The 9,759-nt window shown below is 29.9% G+C and overlaps 1 protein-coding gene across 1 annotated transcript in view; it reads right to left on the bottom strand.

Annotated features, from left to right (window-relative positions):
- LOC106468007 (squamous cell carcinoma antigen recognized by T-cells 3-like) overlaps positions 1–9,759 on the bottom strand; it is a 103,854-nt gene that overhangs the window by 70,159 nt on the left and 23,936 nt on the right. The window contains exons 2-8 of the mRNA XM_013928402.1: positions 8,575–8,704; positions 6,572–6,696; positions 4,961–5,024; positions 4,551–4,588; positions 3,031–3,169; positions 1,358–1,465; positions 897–962 (exon numbers count right to left, since the gene is read on the bottom strand). Coding sequence (XP_013783856.1) covers positions 897–962; positions 1,358–1,465; positions 3,031–3,169; positions 4,551–4,588; positions 4,961–5,024; positions 6,572–6,696; positions 8,575–8,704 — 670 coding nt within the window. The remainder of the gene's footprint in view (positions 1–896; positions 963–1,357; positions 1,466–3,030; positions 3,170–4,550; positions 4,589–4,960; positions 5,025–6,571; positions 6,697–8,574; positions 8,705–9,759) is intronic.

Here is a 9,759-nt window from a genome sequence, read left to right as displayed (position 1 = left end):
TACATATTTATATAATATTAATAGTTTGTTGTTGGAACTGTATATTATCTAATCTTACTATAATGGATGTTGCGTGCATATATATATATATATCTATGTATGTGCCCGAAATAATAAATACAATGTTGCACCATCTGTTGAACAGAACCGCAAACAAAAATCCATAAAAAACTTCACACTATGGGTATTCAAGATTCAGACGATTAGAAAAATAACTACGGTATTTGCAACAACCATTTCTTTATCACAAAACATGATTTTAAATAAAAGTACTCTCCTTACAACAAGAACATGACTTTCACTAGAACTGTACATGAGGGTTTGATTATATCTTTATTGAAGTAATTTGTAAATATAGTACTAAAAAAATGAAGTTCTTAAAAAAACTTATTTTTTCAATAAAGGGTACTACTTTTAATACATAAAAACATTACAGTTTATATCAGCACAATCCGAACACTTTTCCTGTGCAGTAATTCCCAGAACAATCCTTTTTTGGAAAATGTTCACTTTTTCTCAATGAGGTATGAATACTATGATTAATAATTACAAAAACAAAGAGCTACCTGTAGGACATCATTTCTACTAGTATTATATAATATACAGCGGTCAACAACAAAACATCTAATACAAAATCAAATTCCAATTTATTCAAAAGAATAGAAATAATGAATTGGCTAAAAACAACTCACAGCGACTTTACTAAATGTACATGAATATCAAAGTTCTTATATTGGAAACCTTTCTCTAGTTAGGTTGCTAATTAATGTTTCAGTATGATATTTTACAGACTCATCAATTTGTTCTTATACTCTTAAATCCATGAACTTGTGAATTTATTATATTTGTAGATATTCATATTATAATGATTTAATAATAACAACTAATGACCTTACTTTGAGTCATGTGGTCAATAACTCTTTCAAAAGTCTCTCTTAACTCTGAGAGTTCTTTAGTATTTTCTGAAAGTACAGAATAAAAAATAATTACAAAATTATTCCAAGGACATACAGGCTAAATGAAACAAGGACAAAATAAGATTGTAGAATAGAAAGAACCAACTTATCTTTTCAAGAATAATGAAGAAAATGTGTATACTAAATAATTACTTTTTTTCTTATTACTCTCAAGTTAATTTGTAACCATACATTTGTTTTCATACCTTTTGAACAATGTTCCAGTGCTTTTCCTTTCTAGCAGGCAATGTTGTTGTCATTTATTTGTCCAAATAAGTTTTTGTATACATCCCAAAACTAACAATATTTATACAAAGAATATCACATCACCTCAAAACAAACTAGGATATAGATAATTAGAAGTACAGTATATAAATTTTTTTTATTCTTTATACACTTACCACCATTCCAATCTATTCTTCTCCGTAAATAATCCAAAAATGTGAGCCACAGCTGTCTGAACTCCTCTTCTTGGGTGAAACCAGCTTGAAGGGCTCGATCTACTGTCTCTGGAGAATAAAAAACATGAAATACACATATAATAGGATGACACGTACAAAATATTTATAAAATGATTGAGATAAGTGAATGGAAAGTACTCGATCTACTGTCTCTGGAGAATAAAAAACATGAAATACACATATAATAGGATGACACGTACAAAATATTTAATAAAATGATTGAGATAAGTGAATGGAAAGTACCATGTAACTTGGACAAATACAATTGACTTTTTGAAAATTTTCAAAGTAAACTGGATTTCCACACACAACTGCTATATCACTGTAAGATTTTAAATCATTTGACCATCTGGCTTAGCAAAATTTTCAAAGTAAACTGGATTTCCACACACAACTGCTATATCACTGTAAGATTTTAAATCATTTGACCATCTGGCTTAGCAAAATTCTGATTAAAGAGTTAGAACATTGGATCACACACAAAAGGTGCAATGAATTTTAAACTTTTAACTTATCCTCCTCAAGAAGAATAGAAAACTATTCAAAAGTGCTCAAGTTTTGGGTCTTTTTTTAAAATTTATTGGCTTAGTAAAAGTAACCCTAAAATGTCACTTCCAACCGAAACATTCACTCCAGCAGTTTTTGTTAGACAAGAATATCTGAATGACAATACAGAACAACACACTGTTATTACAGAAACAGTACAGCATTATTATTATATAGCATGTTTTGTATTAACATTTTATATGATACATCATTTATTAACATAAATGTTTCCTTCATTAATAAAGTTGAAAGTTTACAGTTTGTAGCATTAGAGTAAGCAAGTTAATTTTTACGCAAATAAAAACAGTGCAAGACTTAGAATAACTTATAAAGAATCATATTAGTTAAAATATTTGGAGAATTGGGTCTTTTTTTTTATATTTTTTTCCCCTTTTGAAACAGTTTGTTGAAGTGTTAGCATTCAGTCATTAGTTCATTAAGCTACCGATTCCTCATTAAAATATTCAACTGAAGAGGCCGCACTTCCAACACTTAAATAAATATTATATATTGTACACCAATCAAAAAATTATACCAACCAGCAATATTTAACTCTGTCATACAATTAAAGTAAAACATCAACAACAAAAAAAGAAAAGATCACCAGCACATTAAGTAAACAAATCTGAAGATGAAATGGGAGTGATGTGTTTCCAGGGTGAGCAATAAATGTAAAACATTCCAAGATAGTATCTGCTGTATCACAGCAGATACAGACACCTACAATAAGCACTTGACTATTAAGATACATCAGTTTTTGAAACAGTAAAGTTCTAGTTATGACTACATTATGTTATTAACTTCTTTATGTGTAATATGTAAACACTACAGACTTTACTTTCCTCTAGACTTTGTGGAGATCAAGTATGTGTGTTTTAGGTGTAACCTTAAAATTACCACATTACCTATCAAAAAAATAAACATATGATTTTATTATCTATGGAAAATTGGATGCTACTTAAGGCACATTTCTTCTTTTTTTGTTGTTGTTGCATTTTATAGAATTTATGCTATCCGTTTTATAAAAGTTTATTAGCTGATAACTTAAATATATATATTTTACTGACCTTTGACCTTGTCATAAGGTTGTTGGTACCGTTCTAGGGCCTGAATATAGTTAATCCACAAAATAACAGACCATGGACAGTTTCGGATAGCCCGTTCATGTGTAGAGAGAGAAATGGAAGGGATTTTCAATTGGGTATCCTACAAACAAAAAAAAAGGGGGGGGGATGAAATCCTGGGACCTACTTGCTTTCTAATTTCACATTCGTCGCTGGTATCTCATAAACTTTGATACTGTTCAAATAACTTCATTATCTTAAATATTCTATTCTAATAAAAAAGTCCAAAACAGAAATTTACAATTAAGAAAAAAAAATTATTTGCTTTTGTCTGATAAACTCTGGTGCCAGACTGGCTGATATGGATTTACAATGATCAGATGTTGTCTGATTCACTGTGGTAACAATGGGCTGATATGAATTATACAATGATCAGGTGTTGTCTGATTCACTGTGGTACCACATTGGCTCATACGTTTTTGTCTGATGCCAAAAATCAAAAGGCAACAAATATGGCTCATAACTTTTGGGTCTTACTCAGTATTTCTGGCAGGTAATTTTTTTCATAATTGCATGCCAAATATCTTGGTCTAATGACAGCATTATTTCAACAAGGAAAACTGCTTACATACACCTATTTTAAAATTCATAAAACATTTTACAAATTAGTTTCATAATGTGAGATATTCCACTGAAAAGGCTTGTATGTAAGTTCTGTACCAGATTTGAAAAAAATAATCAGACTAAAATCATGGCTCAATGATTGATCAGTGTGTCAAATTAATACTGGCACTCTAGTCTGAGACCAGCAAACATATGGATAGACCACCATTTATTGTTAGAGTAGTGGTCTAAAGAACCAATGCAATTTTTCTAATTAATACTTCTCTATGATAATTCAAAGCAAGCAAGTGTATTGTTCTCAAGTGTACATATTTCCAGATAACTGTCTGCCTCCATGCCAACATTTAATAGCTAACAATGTTTTCTAAAGATGTCCACCATAAATTACAGTACAAAATATCCATCTTTTCAGAAATTTTTGAACTAAAAGAAAGCATGTCTCCTGTATGTTACATAGTACAAAACAGTCACTCTTCAAATGTTTTTGACTAAAATTATACACTTTTTTGAAAACTATCAATATCAGTGCTGTTCTTGGAATAAAAATAAAACTATAGTTTCACTGTTTACATTAGGTAAGCTAGCTTACCGTGCTAACCTTCTGAGGCAATTTTTAATGTAGTTGTTTTATTCAGAAATACTTTTGTTTCCCTTATTTCATAAGATTTGCCCCATGCAAGAATGTATGTGTATATAATGCATGATTAAACATTGAAATAAAATTAAAATGATGAAACTTTGAAACTAAAAATCTGTATTTCTGACACAAATCCATGACTAGTATATAATATGAAATTAGTTTTTAAAGTGATTTCTTTAGCCATCTCTTTTTGTAAGTTTCTGCTGAATATTATAACTGTAGAAAACTTTTCTTTCCAAGGTTAACTTAAAAAACTCACTAAGTATTTGGTATAATTCTTTGGCTTATGGTGTCTGTCTTTATGGGAGGAGTAATTGTATCATGTCTGTCTTTATATAAAGTAGTTGCGATAATTTTTCTCTAATTACTTTTCTAATGAATTTCAATTAAGGTTTCTTATTTTTCACAGGATATTTTTTACTCATTTACAGCTATCATCAGAATCACCACACCTTTCTGAATATTTAAAATACATTGATTTTGAAATTAAAGAAGGAAACCCTGCAAGAATCCAGTGTATTTATGAACGCACACTAGCTGACAACTGTCTTGTTCCAGACATATGGAAGAATTATACCAAATACTTAGTGAGTTTTTTAAGTTAACCCTGGAAAGAAAAGTTTTCTACAGTTATAAAGGAGTAATTGTATCACCCATAAAGACAGACACCATAAGCCTTCAAAATTTCTCTGTAGGACAACAGCAATTTCAAATATATTTTGTTTCCAATTTCCTAGAAGTAGAAATATTGCAGTAAAATCTCTTAAAATCAAAGTTCCTTGCCAGATTTTGCAGGCTTACAGAAGAAGACTGATACAAAAAATAAAAGTAGATATTGAAATTAACACTTTCATAACTGGTTCATGTATTTTACACGACCTTGTAACCATGAATATATATGCACCATAACACTGATAGTACCTAATGTAGCTTCACAAAATTTGGCAGATTTAAGTATACACTACAAATCTTTTGTAGACAAAAAAATGAGAATTTTGAATTAAGTATTTTTTTTTTAAATTTGTAATATATAGAGTAAGAGGGTTGACTGCTCCAAATGCAAAGTGATTTATACTCAATTTTACTGTTTAATTGTAAATCACTCAGTTTTGATAATATTAACTTTTAATAATAGTATGTATATCTTCACAAAATTTGTCAGACTTTCAGTAAAAAATTTTCACATATACACATTTTTTTTAGTGGAGTATTTTTAATAAACTAAAAAAAAAAGATTTGTCTGTGAATATAGTACTTTTTTAGTAGTCCGCATGCAAAGTGATTTTCATGTTAAGATTAAAAATACTTTTCTTCATCTCAAAAATCTCAAACATTATTTGCGCAATCTTGAAAACCTCCTAAATACATTTCAAATGTTTGTAGTAAAACTATATTTTACCTGTAATTTTCTTTACATAACACTAAACAGGGTCAGTCAATTTGATCATTCTCGAAAACACCAAAAAAAAACAATCTAAACAAATCTAAGTTACTGTTTTTTTCTTTCTAGAATGACTTCAAATTGTCACATGAAACTAAATTCATTTAACCCAATTAGCTTTAAACTTTTAACAGTATACATCTATTTAAACTTATATTTTATTGCCCTTTGAACCATGTCTAACTATTATTCATGCAATTATAAGATTGAAAGCTATAAAAATTATGGTTTGTCTGAGCAATGATGATTTTATAGAGAGTAACTTACGTTAAATTTCGTACTTATTGGAGGGGTGGTAAATAAGACAGAGAAGAGGGAATGCCTAGAGAAAATATGTCACATTTCTCATACTAGGGGAAACTCAGGATTTTTAAAAATATTGCCTTATAAAATTAAGAACTTAAAACTTATATGCTATTAAAATATCGATTATTAGCTATGATTTTATGCTATACTAATTGGTATAACATAAATAAGAAGTAGTTTAATTAAAATTAAAACCTTGTGACATGTGCAGTAAAGGACAGATGGAGTGAGAGGGTTAAAGTGATAACTTATATTTTGATCACTTATGCCAATTTCACATCAGGCACTTATCACTATGGTTTCAAGTATAACAGATTTCATGGGTTTGTTAAATCATTCATCAGGCACTTATCAGCTCCTATGGTTTCAAGTATAACAGATTTCATGGGTTTGTTAAATCATTCATCAGGCACTTATCAGCTCCTATGGTTTCAAGTATAACAGATTTCATGGGTCTGTTAAATCATTCATCAGGCACTTATCAGCTCCTATGGTTTCAAGTATAACAGATTTCATTCCAATATTTCACTTACCAATTCTTCTTCTAGTGGAACTAATTTCTCTAATTTTGTCTTTGCTTTCTTGTAAGCTTGGTAGACTTGAGGTTCCACTTCTCCTTCAACCCATTCTTTGTACTCTTCATAGGTTTTCTCCATGTCTAAAAAAATGTACCAATAAACACAAACAGATCCAAAGCATAAGACAAAATACTTTTGTAATCACTCAAAAAATTAATGATTCACATTTATTTTTAAAAGATGTATTGTGTTGTTTAGGAACAATGGTACGGTAAATCTGTGTTGTAAAACTTTAACCATTTTAAAGTATGTGTTAAAAACTTATACACAACAATTTGAAGTTTACTATACCATGTTACATGTAAAATGTATGTATGAATGACTGATCTGGATGAACAAAAAAATATCATGTATTGCAGACTTTGAAAATAGATTTAATAATATTTTCAAATCTCTGACTATTGTAAGTAAAACAGTAAAAACCATAAGCTACTTTATTTAATTTGAAAACAGGTTAGGAAGTGGTTGATTACATTTTTATTTCCCATAAAACATACAGGTTAGGAAGTGGTTGATTACATTTTCATTTCCCATAAAACATACAGGTTAGGAAGTGGTTGATTACATTTTTATTTCCCATAAAACATACAGGTTAGGAAGTGGTTGATTACATTTTCATTTCCCAAATACTTCTTCTCAGTTTGTAAAATTTGACAAATATTTTAAGTGTCTATAAAATTGGGAAATAAAAATGTAATCAACCACTTCCTAACCTGTATGTTTTATGGGAAATAAAAATGTAATCAACCACTTCCTAACCCGTATGTTTTATGGGAAATAAAAATGTAATCAACCACTTCCTAACCTGTATATTTGATGGGAAATAAAAATGTAATCAACCACTTCCTAACCTGTATATTTTATATATGTATGGTATCTCTATGTTTAGAAATGCAAGTTAACACAATATTTAGGGACAACAAGTGACCTATTGGTCAATCTAAGCTGTCCCATTCACTAAACTGAATTAAAACTATTAAAAAAACAACTCACAGCCAGCCCTTATTATTCATATATTTATAAAGTCTTCTTTTAAATTTACTGCCTCCACCACATCCATAACAGATAATTCTTATCACATCCCTTCAAAATTTGCTTTTTTTTTAAATCTGGATAAAAATTTCATTATTCCTTACCTCCATATATAAAAAAACATCAAATCTAATAGAGCAATAATCATTTGCACTATGAGGTTCCCTATTCTAAGCAGTTTCTAAACACTTGTTCCCCTAAAGGTTTGACTCTTACCTTTCTCAATCTATATGCCTGAAATTAAAATCACCCAAAATTAATACTACACTAACATCTGAAATTTTAATCTCATTAATTTCATCCGTATCTTCTGATAGTTTTTAACAAATTCCCATTAAAATCCTTTTCCCTTTATATCTGCTAATAGAAACCCAAATGGATTCAATCTCCTTGCCATTATCTTTGATATCCTCAACTTCAATAGAATGTAACTCACATTTTATATATAAAGCCACTCCTCTTCCCCTCTTTAATACTCTAACCCTATTAACCTGTAACTCTGTATTTCAAAAAAAATTCTGTCACCAAAATTGTTTACATTTAACTATGTTTCAGTTATTCCCATGATATCAAAATCCCCATTCCTACCAGTACACTAGTCATATATTTTATTTCTTCTAATTCTAGCATTACAATAGTAACAATTAAGCCTACACTTAGAACTATTATTATAATTTGTTCCTATGCCAAACTTTCCTCTACATTGTTTCTGTATTTAGTTTATCCTGGCCCTCACCACTCTCTAGTCCTAGTTTAACACTCCCCTTACAGCCGAGTTAATAGGTTTTGCAAACAAGCCAGCCCTTATCCTATTTAAATGTAAACCACCCATTCCAAAAAGCTCTCTTCTTCCATTGAACTGATCCCACAAGTCCAACCAGCAAATCTGCTCATCCTTACATATTAAACTAAGCCTAGTGACCCACTTATAATTTCATCCCCACGATTAATTCTCAGCAGTACCACTGACACAATTAAGTTATAAACCTTTTCTTTAAATGCCTTTTTCAACCCCTTGTATTTATCCTCTGACCTGCCTTTCCCTACATCATTAGCCTATATGTGTGCACAACAAAGATTGTATCACTGCTAGCTCCCTATATTTTATCTCTTGCTCTGTCATTTATATTCTTCACCCATACTCCTGGATAGCATAATCTAATTCTTTTCTCCCTATTTATCCCACAGACTATCCTATCCACTGAACTGAAGAAAGGTCCTAATGTACATGGTCTCTTTTTTCACACTCTCACCAGGAACAAAACTGAATTTTGATCACTGTAAAGTAAGTAGTTAAACTTAAATTTTTGAATAAGTAATCGAATATTTGAATTAATCAATCTAAAATATTTTAACATTAGTGATAAAAGCAATTATTCTAGTTTATTTTATTTTACAATATATGATCCACAATAAGAGGCAGGTGTAACCAAGAGAAAAGATTCATCACTTAAACAAATTCATATTAACAGCTTATCTCCAGAAGTTTAAACACCTCAGGTCATTTTGGCATAAATTAAACGTTCCCCAAAACGAGTATAACTACAGTTGCGTTGACTTCCAGCAAAACTGTGGAGTAACTTAAGACAATAAAAGGAACTAGTTTCAAGAACCTTTGTTGTCAAAATTAATATTACAGTGATAGTAAGATAAAATATTGATCACCTACAAATTTGTTTGGAAGAATATGTGGGTTCTATCACTATGTGATTGTCAAGACATGTAAGATAATATTCCCGGGAAAACCTGAGAGGTCAAACATTGTAGCATGACATATTTTAACAATATCTAATATTACCATTGCTGATAAGAACTTTGTGGTAGTTAGCTAAGCTGAGGATGAAAAGCAATTGAGAATTTGAAAGAGTTTGGTAGCTTTAAATCTGAAGTCAACATTAAATCAACAGACTTGGCAACACCACTTATCAAGTTGTAAACTATTCATGAATAATTTTCCATGACATTCTTCTCAACAATTAAACCATAGTTAAGTTAAAAGCTATATTAACATGTTTTTGATCAATAATGTTGAATTTATATTTTTTCTGAGAATTAGTTTTAAAGTTTTTTGTTTCAGTACTAAAGGAATGTAGACAGTCCATAAGGTTATG

Source organism: Limulus polyphemus, unplaced genomic scaffold (assembly GCF_000517525.1).
Source record: "Limulus polyphemus unplaced genomic scaffold, Limulus_polyphemus-2.1.2 Scaffold2829, whole genome shotgun sequence".
Lineage (NCBI taxonomy): Eukaryota > Metazoa > Arthropoda > Merostomata > Xiphosura > Limulidae > Limulus > Limulus polyphemus.
Note: the sequence above shows the minus strand (reverse complement) of the source record. Positions and strands in the feature narration are given on the sequence as shown.